Raw genomic sequence first — 15666 nt, 5'->3', positions numbered from 1 at the left:
CTTTGCAGAACTCTGTTCTCATATACTCACGGTGGCGTTTCCCTGTTATTTCAGAAAGTCAGTCACAGAGCAAGTCGAAGGCTAGTGCTGCACCTCTGCTATCGATCACTTTTGAAATAACAGGTAGGTAAATTAAGGCCCCCGACCTGGCTTTTCAATCAAAATTGTGCAAAGGAGGCAACGTCCCTTTCGGGAGAACTACATTGGCTGTAAGTGTATAATTAACATGTTTATGTAGTTCGGAAATAGTTTAATGGATTTGTGCATTCTCAGGAAATTTCAGATCAGTTTGAAAGCAACAGGCCTGAACTGTACCTAGTGAAGTTCATGAGCCATATAGGACACCAGGAGAGTTCCCTGCTCCACTCCTGAACCATCTTAGCAAGTGACTGATTTTCCTCTCTATTCTGAGCGCTGGGAGTTGCTTCGTTGCCTTCATTGTAGCTGCTATTTCCAGTCCCCTTTGTAGACTTAAAACACTGAGTTAGGGCTCCAGTAAGAATTTGAACTTCTATTGCTTAGCTGAACCAGAATCCCTGATGACATTCAGGTCTGTATTATCTCCTACCAGAATTCAGAAATTTAGACTTGAGGAAGAAGAAGGAGTGTAGTAATTAGGCAGCTGACAATCAAGATTCCTGGAGGCCAATGTCATTCTGCCATTTACTTGCCACTGACTTAAATTATTTCATCTCTAGTCACCTGTTTTAACTGGTTTAGTCATGAAGTTTCTCTCATGGTAAGCCGATGAGGTAGATTGTGTCATCTTTTTCCAAGTGCATTTAAAACCCTCAGTGTAGAATGAGGATGGGAGGAATGTTCCTTTATGGGCATAAACGTATTGTACATCTGCAAACACATACTAGTTGCCCTGTTAAACAGAGAGGAACTGCTTACATGCATGGAGTTGTGCAGTTGCCTAGAGGATCAGGTCCAAATTATCTGCTGTTTTTTGATGACAGCATTCAGCATTGTAGAAAATGGGGAAAGAACACGTATTCTTTTATTGTTGGTCATAATGTGATTTGGGCTTGGGTTTTTCTTGCTTTTTTTTGAGTTGGAGAAATTTCCTTCTGTTTTTTGCTGTGAAACCAGTGTGACAAATGACCATAGGGAGGAATATGAAGTTGTGTCTCATGCTGATGCAGCCACATACAAATTCACTCTCTTTGTCAGCCTGGTTGTTACTGGGCACTAGTCTGTTGAGGGTTCCTGGAGAAGAATGATGAGCTTGAGACCTCGAGAAGTGTAGCCAATGCTTAAGAACAGAACTGTGTTCTCCCTTTTCAGTTCTTTTTAAAGTGCAGTTGTTCGGGGAGGTGTTTTACAAGGGTATAAAATATGTTCAGCTAAAATTTCCTAATATAGTAGATGATTTGAGGACATGGTTATTGAATCTCATTTTAGTTTTTAGGTCACTACCTCAAACCCGAAATTAATTCAAAACTGAGTCTAGTTTTTTAGCTAGATGGAAGGAGAAATAGATTCGCTTTTGCCATTTTTGGCCCAAAATTTGGGCAAACTCCACACCAAGCTTGTAGTATTACACACAGTCTAATCAGCATTCAGCACCACTGCCAAGGAATAAAGAACAATCTTTATGGCTGACACAAGAGAGTATGAAATGACAGAGATAAGACAAGGTTTCAAACTGTAAATTTCTGCATCCAGCATCTTTTCTCAAAGCATCTTTGCTAAGCAACAAGCGGCAAAAGCTGAGCTCTTTTATACTTGTCTGATGCTGGAAGAAATCCATTAAAATTAATGGGAATGAGATGTTTATAAGATACCCAGGCAAGGCTAAGTTTCCTTATTTTACTGTCATCTCAGAGAAAGAATTCTGAGTAATTCTGGGTGAAATACACCCTGAGTATTCAATGATGAAAACATTTTTTAATAATCTGGGATATAACTTCTTCGTCCTACTGTTGAATTCTTTTGTTTTAAAAGCAATATATAACTGATCTGGTAGCAGGTATTCACACATCACTTATGTTCTAAGAACAGCATTTCAATAACATTTTGGCATATTGAGAGATTTATCGATACCACTTATCCGTCCCCAAAGCACTTCTTTCTTCCCTTACACTCTAATGAGTGATGGAAAAGGCAGATATTTTCAGTAGGTGTTTTCATGATAAGCTTATTTAATAATGTTCGCTGACAAGACCTAGAATTCTTACTGGACAGATACCTCAAAAAAATTGAAATAGCGTTCCTATTACTTAAGTCAGACTCTTTAAAACCAAACACAGTCACAATTCCTCATATTTTAGAATTTCAGGACCATCACAATTTAGCCTGAAGCTAAATGGATTGCGACAGTAGCACAGTAGTACCTTTTATTGGCAGACTCTTAAAAAATCTGGTTGAGATATGGAACACCTGTAATATGCAAATCTGCTATTTAAAGCTTCATCATGAAAGGTGTCTTATTTTTCTGAGTAACATCCCATGAACTAGTGTGATGGTAAGTGCTTTATCCTGATGCAGGCTGGAGATGAAGCACAGCCTTCCTCAGAACACTTTCTCTGTTCCCTGAAGCAAGGCTGCGTCTCAGGGGTGTAATTGACCCTTAATTTCAACTGTTTCACTTGGGCAATTCCCCGATTAAATCAAGGTTAAAAAAGTATGGTTAACAATTACTTACTGTTTTTCTTTTTTTTATTAGAAACTATTCAATACAAATTCAATTACAGGCAAATTATGTTTATTTATATCCATGTTCTGCTCAAGATATGCATATTATGTTGATTATCATGCACGTTAGGTGCACATGTCAAACTTATTGTAAAATTCAGTGTTCTGTCATAAAATTTAATTCCAACATAGCATTATGCAAATGTTGGAATATTTGTTCTCGTATTATTTTGTGTTAAGAGATTGGTGAGCTGGAGGCAGTAATGTTGAATGACTATCTGCCATCTTCGTGCCTTCATTATGTGGAGCAACACAGTGTAAAACTGTGCCAAAGGAGGCAACATGGGAAACTGGAATAGGGTGATAATATTTCATTCCCTTTTCCCCTTAAAAAGTGAGAATCACAGAATCACAAGGATTGGAAGGGACCTTGGGAGATCATCTAGTCCAACCCCCCTGCTAAAACAGGTTCTCCTAGAGCATGCTACAGAGGACTTCATCCAGGCGGGCTTTGAATATTGAATGCTTTTTATGTAACTGGAAAGATCATCTACTTAGAAAACCTGAATGGAAAGACACGCACATATCTACAAATGAGACCATACTTTAGCAACCTGATGCTTACTTTAACAATATATTTGTGGTTATTGATCTCACCTTTCAGAAGGATATTTTGTCATATTCTGAATTTATTTCAGAATATGTTTCATCGGATAGCTCTTTCCATCAAAAGACATTATTTGTAGTGGTGCCAGAAAATTAATAAGGTAACTTGCCTGTGAAAAAATGCTGAGGGAGTAGGATGAGAGTGTTTTAAGCTAAGGAATTGCATGTTTCTTCAATCAACCAAAGTGAATGAATATGGCAGACTTCACTGTGCCTTCTAGCAGATATTCTGTGCTTATTTAATATTTTGTCAAGTCTTATATTATGAAAGAGAATTAAAATCTTGCTTGTAATGAAATGGTACGTTTTGTTTTAGAGGTCTGTGCCTCACTCCGGCACCTTATAGAGTTGTCTTATTATTTATGTAACCTGGGAATTCAAAGGAGTAAAGTATGGAAGGAGTATGGTGATTTTGGCCTGTTCCAGGGCTTATTGATCCTTAAAGAACAGAAGACTCTGCCTTCACATGTGTCTTCATAGATTAATAGTACTTTAATGAAAAAAATCAATTGTCTTCTGCAGAGTTTTAATTCTTTTGAATATATTATGTATATATATTTATCTTATATGCAAACCATATATGTATCTAAATCAAAGCCTTTCTTGAACTAAAGCTGCTACTGCACAGATCTTATTGCCAAGTGTGCACTTGAAGGTCTTCAGAGTAAAAGAAAAACCAAAATTTTGTCGTAACTCTAACTGTCTTTCAGGCTATAGCTTAAAAATAATCTTCTAAATATTAATGAACAAGGCTTTTGAAGTTATAGTGTCATATAGGAGCAAAGGGATTTATACAGCTTTTTGTTCAGTTTCTTAAGTGAAGACATACTCAGTAATACAGCAGGACATCGATTTACACAACACGCAACATGAAAAACTGTGTAGTGACGTAATCTATCCATTACATGAAAGGACTGGGTCCGAGAGAGTGCTGCAACATCTACAGTCTTCCTGACTCTACGTAATCGGATTTGGCTCTGTTCATGCAGAGAGTAAACTGACTTCTGTTTCATTTTTTCAAGACAGGCATTTTTCCATCACTTCATCAGATTAAAATGATGAGATAGCAGCCTTTCTGAATGAAGGATGGTTCTGTCCACTTAGAGCTGAGGATCATGACCAGTGACATGTGAGAAATGTGTTGACTTTGTTTTGACAGCCTCAAGGCCAGTGGACCGTAGGCTATGTACGGGACCTCTTCCCAGCACCTCCCAGCTGTGCCATATCCCCTGTCCTACAGAGTGTGAGACCTCGGCATGGTCAGCCTGGGGACCATGCACCTATGAAAGCTGTGATGACCCTCAGGCCAAGAAGGGTATGTAAAAATTCAGCAAAACCTTATAATGGTGATTATTTCATATTCCTAAGTCACTGGACACCTCTGGCTGTGCAAGCATACTACATTTTGTACCAGGAAGGGTATATCCAGTGCCTCTGAGCATCAAAAAAAGGCCACTGAATTAGCACTATATTTAGCATTACTGCTCCACCAAAGCTGGCAAAAATGTAGGCTGTTTACTAAGCTTTCAAGGTCAATTTGGGTTATTACAGGTCACTTCCAGTTTCAAACCTTCCTCTCAAACTGAAAGGGATGCAGTTTGTATATGTGTTCGAATCACAATTCTGGCACTGTCTCAAAAGGAGGACAGAAGCAGCCTTTGAGGTACATAGTTTCCAAGTCACTCAAAGATTTACGTTTCAGTAACAGCTTAGGAATTCACCAGTAGACTGTAAAGCATGCTCTGGCAAAGAGCTGGGACCCTTTGCTTTTCATAAGTGACACTGTTTTACTGATGACATATGTGTTCGTTTTAATTTTCACATGTTTTACAGTTTATTCCTATGCAGAACAGATTGTAGTAACCTGACATCAAAATAGGAAAGCAAGAATACAGTGACAAGGACCTCATGTAAGAAGCCTGCAGGTTTCTGGCTGTAAATGAGAAAAACTGGCCTAGTCATGACTGCAATGTGATTATCTCACAAAAGTTGAGAATACAGACATGGGTCCTTGATTGAAAACACTCATAAGAAAGGGCAGCCACATATGTCCACTTGAAGGAGCAACTGTAATTACTACGTGAGCTTAGTTTCTTCTTCCTGCTAGCTACACTTCAGTCTGGGCAGCAATAATGCAAGTTTTACAGTGCTGTCTCACAGGAATGTGACCCAACCTTGATCAACTCAAGAAGGAAAACGCAGTTCAGTGTGTAAGCCTATTGGATTAAACCTCCTCTGAGTACAGCTGTCAAGTAGTCTGTTATTTCTCTTGCTGTTCCATCAGTGAAAGGTTTGCTACATTTTCAGGGGTGATGTTTAGGTTTGTGAGACTGATTTGGACACCTGCCTAATGGAAACATAGTAGGATGTACTTTATGCAAGTCTTTATTCCTGCACAATGAGCAAGGGTCTTTTCTCAACTGCCAATGTTTTCTTCTTATCTGGAAATTCTTATATTTCATGTTATAATTGCATTGACAGCTCTTCTGAGATAATGATATAAAGGTTGTACAAGCACTCCCAGTTTTAGCAGCAAGTGTCTTTATATATTTCAGGAATGGCCCTTTACTGTGGATATTTTGCCTCCTTTGTTGCAGTAGGCACTGGAGTTCTTTTTTTGACATTATATCAGACTTTTGTGGAAGGCTCAGTAAACCATTTGGACATAATTTGGCTGACCTCTTGAATTTAGAAAAAAACATTTAGAAAAAAAAGATACATGGAAATGTATTTTTAAATTAATATTTATTATAATTGAATTAAGAGGCACATCCTCAAACGAAGAATCAATTCTTGCACATATGTGTTTGAAAACTCTCTGCTGTTTAGTTTGTGTCCTGGTAGAAATTAAAAAGTTATATGTAGTATTTTATTAAAAAAAAAAAAAATTGTATTACTAACCTGCCTGAATGTTGAGGTAAAACAAAAGAGAAAAAACAAGGCTATGAAAAGAAACAAACCTTTGCCAAAGTTAAAATATTCTTATCAGCTATATCAGAAACTATAGAAAGCTATTACATGAGAAGCTATTTCCTGAATCCATTCAGTTTGGTTAGGTTGTTCTGACTATAGATTTAGTCTGGATTTTTCAACATGCCATCCTGAAAGTGAGAGAGAGGGTGACACACTGCCCATTAGTTTCTCTGATCAAAAATGAGCTTAGGTAGTCTTAAGGAAATTTGTAAGTGCTTGCAAGGGGATATTGTGATGTTAATTACTGAAAATTTATTCATAGGACTTCTTGGGTTTATTTCCATGCCTTGCACTGCATTCTGGCAATGCAGTCTTTGGGGGGTGGTGGTGGTGGTGGTGGTGTCATGTTTATAAGGTGATTTCGCTCACTTGCACTGCATTCTGGCAATGCAGTCTTTGGGGCGGGGGTGGTGGTGGTGGTGGTGGTGCCATGTTTATAAGGTGATTTTGCTCGATAATCCATCCCTGTTGGAAGATATCTGAGAAGAAAACAACATATTTGAGAAATGGCAACCCAGCAATGTAGTCAACATTTCTTAGATTGCATGAATCCAGCAGGAGTGATGCATAGGAAATGACTCCTGCCTCCCTCCTGGAGTACATATGACTAGGATAAACAGGGGTTTAAGGCAAAGCTTACTGCGTAAGCTTAAGGCTTGTGATGCTCTTGTGAATTTGTATCTTTCTTCCTTCTTTAATGAGTTTTTCTACCCAGTTATCTGAAATACAGTGTTGCGCTGAGCGTCTGTGGTATCTTTTACACAGAAGATAAACAGAACTGTTCACACAGGTGTACACAGATAAAAATCTCATCACTTTGCATTTTAGAATTGAATTATTCTGCCCTTTGTATTTTCATGGACATTTCAGGCTTTAAACTAAGGAAACGGCGCATCACTAATGAGCCTACGGGAGGAACAGGAAACTGCCCTCACCTGCTGGAAGCCATCCCGTGTGAAGAACCCTCCTGCTACGACTGGAGAATCGTGGGGCTGGAGGAGTGCATTCCTGACAATGAGAAGCCATGTGGCCCTGGTACGCAGGTTCCTGTAGTCGTCTGCATCAACAGTGATGGTAAGATACTTTTTCCTGTCGTCCACACCAACTAGAGTGGAGATGCTAAAATGTAGTCCAAAAGGTAGCAGTTTTTGTTGTTCTCCGCTTTCTCAGTCCTTAAGACCAAGCTGTCTCGAATAGAGAGAAATGTCCTTTAGTGTTGGTTAGGAAGGATAGGCCCTCTAGTTGCTCTATGATCGAGCTCCTTCACCTACACATTGTAGGTTTTCAAATGTTGTTCCCAAAGAGACTTTGAGAAAAGTAAATAGAAAACAGCCATTGTTTCTCAGTAGGTCAGACTCATGCCTGCAATGACTTGACTGAATTCCCTGATGTAATCCCACTAACAAAGCTGATCCTCTGAGTCCAGAACCAAATAAAGTGTGAGTAAAGTAAGACGCATTGCAGTAAGTATAGCTGGAAGAAAAATAATAATGTGTTTATTAAAAAGCACAGTTTGATGTGTGTTATGGAGGTAGTTTGACAGTCCAAGCTGTCTTGCTTTTTCAAAAGGTCAAAAAACCCGCCACCATTATTCAATTATCCTCTGTGAGAGAAAACAGATTTTGCATGACAAAGTCATAAAAGCCAGTTCTGAAAGCTGCTTACAAAATACTTTAATCTATGGAAGACTCATGAATTACTCTTGCGAGAATATTCCTTATTCATTAGTAATACTATAGTCTAGAATATGAATTAAAATAATTGTGCTGACTACAGTGTAGTTATGGTAAGAGACTTCCAATTCCCTGTAGAGGATTAAGTAAGGGTACACCTGTGATGAGTGTTCAGCAGCTGCACAAAATATTTTGTAATTAAATTGGTCCAAAGTAATAAGAACTAATTATAGAGATATTTAAATCTTGAGCTTTCATACTCAAGAATTTGGGTCATAATTGAATTTTGGGGCTTAAATTGGAAAATTTTGAGTTAAAGTATAAGCTTTATTTTTCTGCATACACCTAAGAGAACTGGTAACTATTTTTGTAGCTCAGAATGGGAGTAGCCTAGAATTACAATATTGAATCTACTACATTTTATGTCCCTTTCTCAAAAAAATTTCTCTCACAGTACATATAATTTCTTGGCAACAATACTGGAACTATTTGAAATTCTGTTTGTACACATTTTCAATTGAAAAATGGCTTTTTCCTCATAAATGAAAGTGTTTTCCTAGAAAATTCTGAATTTTTCCCTCTTTTTTTTTTTAATAGCAAAAAAATCTTTAAAACAAAAAGAAAGTGTATTTTTTTGCTTTACTAGATTTTGGATAGTTTGTCTTACATTTGGTTTTGAGGAGTGCTATTTGCCCACATGTCTAACTTCTGATTAGCCTAATTTCTTACTAAATTTTAATATAGACATTTATACTGACTGTTTTATTGTAACCATAATACATTTGGAGCATGCAATTGAGCTACTAAACTTTGAGATATTTTTTATGTATATGGTATTTTCTATTCTGTTTCAAACTCATGGGATTTGCTTTCTGCACTGCATGGGCTTTGGTTTTGGCCAAATTTTACTTGGAAGACTTGTGATTCACTTTTTTTTTTCCTCCCAGTACTAATCTTCATCTATCTGTCTTTCTGAATTGTATGGTGGTGTATATTGCTGTAATTATATGGCATTATACATTGCTTGTATCAGCAATGTGTCCCAGATGGAGTGAGAAGTCAGACTTTGCCCATGTGCCTGTCAGTCTTTAAGATTAAAGAGTTGTGGACACAGCTTCAAAGAAAGGAGATGACGAATTGCAATTATGGTTTATTTTGCAAAGATCCAATCACCCACAAAGATACGTGTTCAATATCTTTTGACAGAGTGCAAAAGCAGTGGAGAGTAATGTAGTGGATTGCCTCAGTTCTTCCTTGAAATCCCTTCCTTCTTTTAGTGAGACCTCCTGTGATCTTCACCAGTAGTACCAAATGGCCTTTGCTTAGGTGTCTCCTGAGAAAGGTTAGCATGATACAGTACAAGCAAAGCACAAAGTAAAGACCTACCAACCTCTGTAGTCTCTCCCTCCAAGCTAACTCTGCTCAAACACCTCCTTACTTTGCCTCCCACAGCACCGACCCACTGAAAAACTTGTAGGCAACTCTTAAATGCTCCTCCAAACACACACTACCGCCTCTTCCCAGGTAGCTCCCATCTAGTACTCTGGCCCCCCACCCCGGCACAGGATACCCCTGGAATCCTTCTTCACCAAACACTTGTTGCAGGCATCCAGATTCTGCTCTGCTAAATCTAGGAGAGCAACATCTTGCAATCAGGCCGATTTTGCAACAAGCCCCACAGCTGCAAGGTAGTCTGCAGTAAAATAAAGTTTGGAGAATGCTACTCTTCCATTGTCTAAACATAATGGTTTAAATTAATCATCGTGAAATTTGTGATATTCGGTGTTCTTTGGGCACTTCTTGAAGAGGACTACATTGACTGTCCATCAAAGACTGGAATACATAATTTGTATGATAATTCTGTGCTGCTATAATTTTGATCTAAGTGACACACAGAATTTCATTCAGTTTTACAGGTAAAAATGTAAAGGGAAACACATGTGTGGAAAGTGTTAATTATCAACCAAGTTTGCTGTGTTACTTAAACTGAACTCATCTTTGCATAACAATGCTCTCTTCAGTCTCTTCAAGAGCTTTTTTTTGAGTTCATATGAATCAATTAGCGGTCTTAAACCAGCGTCTGGATAAGGAGGGGTTGGATGAAAGGAACTTCAGTATATTAAAACAAAATTGTGTTTGCTCCTCGGCTTCTGCTTTATCAAATGAAAAAGGCTGGGGTTGTAATCTTCAGAACAGGCATTGTACTGTAAATGTACTGCTTTAACGTAGGATAAACCCCACGCTGATGAGTATCTTCTTCTGTTGACTTTTGCATCATTCTATATGTCTGAAGCATAATTAGTTGGGATAATGTACCTTGACCTGGGTGTTTTACTTCGCAGTTAGAATCAAGTAGCACTGTTTGTGAGATTGTTTTATGTAATTGGAATGGACTTCTCTCTTCAATTTGGTGTAAAGATAAGAGTCATTACAGCCTTTGAGACAATAGCAAACAGTAGATTATCCTCCCGTGTTGTTGCTGGAGGCATATGATTGTCATTCTCTTTCCACAGCGGATTGCAGTAATCAGAATTTTCATTCAGGCTGAAAAAAATATGACAGTTGGTACCCCAGGTTGTCATTGCAGAGGCTATAATGACCTTTGATGTATTTTATATAAATGGAACTTCAGCCTTCTACTGTGGAAAGAACCTTTTCAGAAGAAATAGTTAGTCTTCCAGGGAATTTTAGAAAGGAGCTCCTTTAGGTGGAAAACAATTCCTTTAAATTGTGGAAACTTCAAGATTGGACAGAAGCTGATCAAAATTCCTCCATCATATACATTATTTTAATAATTAGATATCTGTGGCTAATGTTCCATGCTACAGATTAACTTTTGCTAAGGATAGAATTACTTTTTAGTTTAATAAATTGTAATTAATCTATTTATGTATATGTGTAATATATATGGCATTCATGTGTCTACTATATACTTGCATGTGCCCACACAGGTATGTACATGTTATCTATTATTAAGTTCTTCACTGCAGTTCAGAAGAATGACTTTGTAACAGATGAATTTGCTCTATTTCTCTGTAGCTATGGCAATTTATGAAGAATGCCACTTCAAAAATATTTTTGTGCTATTCAAAGACTCAGTTTATAGTAGAAAAGCTGGCCAATTCTTCACTTCGTAACAGATACATTAGTGCTACTCATATGTAAACAGGGAAAAATTACTTCTGACACAAAAATCTGCAAAATTTACTACTGCTGAAAATGCCTACAAAAAGCTGCTTCATTCATTATGTTTTTTTAGGCTTTTATCTTTGTGCTGAACTCTGCAGGACAGGTACCAGCAGTGGCTGTGGTGGTAGTAGTAGTAGTGCTTCTGATCATCAGACAGTAGGCTAAAATTACTTGCTCATTTTGTAGGAACATGTAAATAATAAATGTGCTGGTGTAGCTGAGTGCCACAAATTCTTTTCTGGCAGCTGGACATACGGGGGTAATGTAGGTTTGGACTTCCTGAGGATGGAGTGCAAATTTAAACCGCTGGCGACATCAGTGCTGGTCTTTGTTAATTTTCATAATGGGAAACAATAAGAAAATCAATGGAAGTTTTATAGGTGTGCCCAGGTATAAAGAGTCTATTTCTGCCCTTTTTATTGTGTGGCTATATGCATTGAATGGAGAAACCATCAGACTGGTTGGATTTTTTTAATGATGATTTTAAAAAGAAAATACCTACACTGTGTGTCACTTTGACTTAGCTCTTTAAGAGGAATAAAGAGCCAGATTCAAATTTGAATTACATTGAATCATTGAGTTAATCCTGTAAGAGAACCCAGATCAAAATCTGGCCAATGCTCAGCAGTCAATTAGTAGAAAAATACGATAGCTAATGACAGTTTCTTTCAGTGCATACTGCCTTATGCTTGCAGGAACTTGGTTACATGGGCATTAGTCATCATTTCCCAATATTAATTTCCTCACTAATGTCATTACAGAATTGATTTGAACTATTCTTTTCTGCCTGACAGCTTTTTGGCTGACCATCTGAGGCATTTAAATCAAATGTAAGATGGATACTTTGTTCTTCACTGTAAACACATAGGGTATGAAATTTATAACCCAGTCCTTTCTTTCCTTTGATTTGTCTGGTTATATAAAAACTATTAAATATGTTTATTGAATGTTTGTTATATGTAAGGATTGGTTACTGAAGGTAAAATGTGGTCAGTTTAAAAGACCTTAAAATCGGTACTCTCAGGCCATTATGTTTCAGAGCACTGGATTTTTAAGGCATTTATTTTTAACAAGATTAGTTTTTATTTAGTATAAAGGAATATAAGGAAAAATGAGTGCACACTACTGGTTAAACTATCCCATTTCAGTTCTTGGGAAGTTTGATAACTGATAATTCTTCTGTCAATAAAAGGTCACATTTAATATGTCATACCAATCCCTTCTTGTCTCTCTTCTTGACATTAGGAAAGTGGACATATCCCTATTAAGTTCCATATGAGAATGGATTCTTTTAGTATTTGTATAACATGAAGTAATTTCATTATATGGGATGACTCAAATACATCACTTTCTTTGGCAAGGTCTTTAATAGTTGGCCTAGAATGTGATGTGATGATTTCAATTAAAGGGATAAGTAAAACAAAACCAGGGTTTCATCTGCACAGTACAATAAACAGTTATCACTTATAACATTGCAGTAGACCCTTGTTTCCAATTTATCAAACATTTTTGAAGATAGAGTTGCCCTTGATATGGACAGTGGCTGCAGAAACATTAATGTTCATAAATGATATAATTAAGTTAATAATAGGTGGGCCAACTTAATTACCAAAATCTTCTTCTTGTGTCATAGATCATAATTTGACTGTCTAGTCAGATGAGTTTGCTGGGTTTTGGCATGTTTACTTCTAAAATGTACTATGATATCTTTGCAGAGAAGCTGGACTGGTGTACTTAAAACTTATTGGACATCTAGGAGTAGAAGTTCCTGTAGTGGGAAGCACAAATATTTTGGAAATATACCACAGAGAGTGCAGTTACGTGTTTCATAGGATGCGTGCTCTTAGTAACCTGCTTTTGTTTTTCATGGCACAACCAGATGGATTTGGTAAAATGGGGAATGGAAGACAAGAAGGAGAAACTGGTATTGACCAAGCAACGCGGTTAAGAACTGGGGAGAGGTAGGATTTGGCCCTAGTTTCCTCCAGGACAGTTTACTTGAGAGCAAGTAAGGAACTCGGAGGAAGTTATAAAATGTCTCTACATGGCAGGGATTAGGAATGAATCTGGGGAAGGATTGAGTCTGGTGATGGTCAGCCCAAGGGATTATGTGACAAGCAGCTGGAGAGAACTTGGCAGGGCTGGGTGAAAGGGACAGCAAGGCAACAGACTGGTATTAGTGTCTGGAGAAAATAAGGCTGGATAAGAACCAGAGAACAGGAAGAGAGAAGGAAATTCATCACTTCTAGAGCTGGAACACTGCACATTACAGTCTGCTCCTGCTTTGGCCCCATGAGATCACCTGGAAGAGCAGTAAGTGTCCAGGGTCAGTGTAACACCCATGGCAGAAGTACTGGTTTTCATTTGGCTTCTGTCTTAAACTAGAAAATTCATAAGAAATATTACATCAAAATTCAGTATTTTAGATTGCAAAGCCAAGCCCTCAAACGTTAGGCAATTGAAGTTGCTTGTCTGGTCCTTGTGCGAATCTGATGATGGAAGTCTTTAATTATTTAATTGTGCCTACGTGACTTTTTCCTCACAGAACCTGCTACTTATTTGTGAAATGGATATATCTCCTTTGGGGATTAAGTGGGCATTTTGTAGTAATGAGTGCTTTGTCTTTGAGACAACTAGCCTTAGTTGTCTCATTCTTCAGGGTTTAATTTTGCCCTGCTTTTGTTCAGCATAAGACAAATATAAATAATACTGACCTATCATGTCTTGAGTGTTCGGAAAATAAATGTATTAGTGGGTGTCTGATAGCCATGACAGAAAGATCTTAGAAAAATTACCAATTCTGTTTTAATAACATTTTAATTAAACGCGTGGTAAATAAAACCTTCAAGGCTCATGCCTTGAACAAAGAGAATAAAACTAAAACCACTAAATAGCTACTCATTAAGGAATTTCCAATCTGTGAACTGAAGGAGGAAGGGACCCAGTGGAAAATAATAAGGTGTGATTATGTAATTTAAAAAACTGCATTATACAAAGACAATTTTAATTCTAACATTTACTGTTTGGTTTCTTGACATAATTTTGGGGCTGATTTATGGATTAGCTATGTAAATCTTACCTTAGGAGTTATGAGATGTTTGGGTCTAATTTTACTGATTTGAGACATCCTTTATTGGCACTGATATTATGTTATAAATAGCAAATTGCTGCAATAGTGTTTTCCAGAGAAAAGATTAAGTAGAAACTACATCAAATCTCTTGTTCTGAATGTCTCAGAATGGATGATTTTTTTTTTTTTTTTTTTTTTTTTTTTTTAAGAGGGGGGAAAAGTAGAATAATGCTAGCTAGAAGCTTCTTAAATCTTTTGGTAGTCTTCTAGAAAATGAGTGATCTCCTTCTAGTAGTGGAAGGGAGCCTTATTTCCAGAGAAAAGCTGATTTCTCTGAGTAGGCGCAGATCTGTAGTGAAATCTGTCAGATTTCTATGACTTTAGGACATTAGCCTGTATAACTTATTAACCAAGTAGAAAAGTTATAATATCCCTATACTTGCAGATGTGTTCCTGCTACTTTTGGTTTTGTTGTGTGACAATGTTGTTGTATTTCCTTAATCTAGTGTAGGTTTATAAGATGTAGTGGTATTTACCTCTGATTGCTTTTGTGAGAGCTCGTTCTCTGAATCCATATACTGAGAGGCCAGGAAAAAGAGAAGTCAAAAGGGTGGGTTAGTTTTAGTCTTCTAGAGAGGAATCAGTTATGAAAATGTTTCCAAAAGACAAGATCAATTCACAGCCTAAGCTGCCTAGAGGCATGCTGTGCCTTCCACTTGTACTGATGAGAAGATATTCATTGCAAGATGCATAAAAAGATGTTCTCCAAAGGCTGCATTTTATCTGCCAGTAGTAGGACACGGACAGAAGCATCCATGAAATTAATTATAAAACTGTTTCTCAGAAATGTGTAAACATGACAGTGGCAGTGATCTCTTTTACACCTCTCGGGTCCTGTGTTTTAACTGTGATTGAATTGAACTGTTAGGCTACATATAGAGTGACAACTCTCTACTAGCTGCAGGTGGATGAATAATGCAAAGAAAATGTTTGCAATCATCTTTTACTATATAAAATAATTTTTCTTATTCTCTTAAAATGCCTTTTGAGTTACATATATATTTGTGTGGCTAGAGGTATCACACATTTATGAATGAATAGTTGTAAACTTACTGCAAATTCACTTCGTAGTAGTGAAATATTAGATAATTGACAAACTGAAAAAATCATCTAATATTCTGTCAGCTGCATGCCATTAGTCATTCTCTTCAGCCGTGGGTTATGCTCTTGCGTTAGAAAGGAATAACATTAAAATGTTGGTGGCCAAATTCTAGGAAAATACTTGGTAGCGAAACTGCAGTGCTGGAGTATTTGTGAATCAATTTATGATGCAACTTTGTGAACTTCTGAGCTTAAAATTATAAAGTTATCCTCCAAAACTCACATTTATGCAGAAAATGAGAACCCGAAATTCATGAAAGTTATGGATATCTAGTGTGTCTTGAAAACCAGGCC

At 37.3% G+C, this 15666-nt stretch overlaps 1 protein-coding gene across 1 annotated transcript in view; it reads left to right on the top strand.

Annotated features, from left to right (window-relative positions):
• THSD7A (thrombospondin type 1 domain containing 7A) overlaps positions 1-15666 on the top strand; it is a 197281-nt gene that overhangs the window by 98660 nt on the left and 82955 nt on the right. The window contains exons 5-7 of the mRNA XM_035897219.1: positions 55-123; positions 4466-4621; positions 7150-7353. Coding sequence (XP_035753112.1) covers positions 55-123; positions 4466-4621; positions 7150-7353 — 429 coding nt within the window. The remainder of the gene's footprint in view (positions 1-54; positions 124-4465; positions 4622-7149; positions 7354-15666) is intronic.

The sequence above is a fragment of the Egretta garzetta genome, unplaced genomic scaffold (genome assembly GCF_000687185.1).
Source record: "Egretta garzetta isolate BGI_Z169 unplaced genomic scaffold, ASM68718v1 scaffold30, whole genome shotgun sequence".
NCBI lineage: Eukaryota > Metazoa > Chordata > Aves > Pelecaniformes > Ardeidae > Egretta > Egretta garzetta.
The sequence above is the reverse complement of the archived record's forward strand: the minus strand, read 5'-3'. Positions and strand labels throughout refer to the sequence as shown.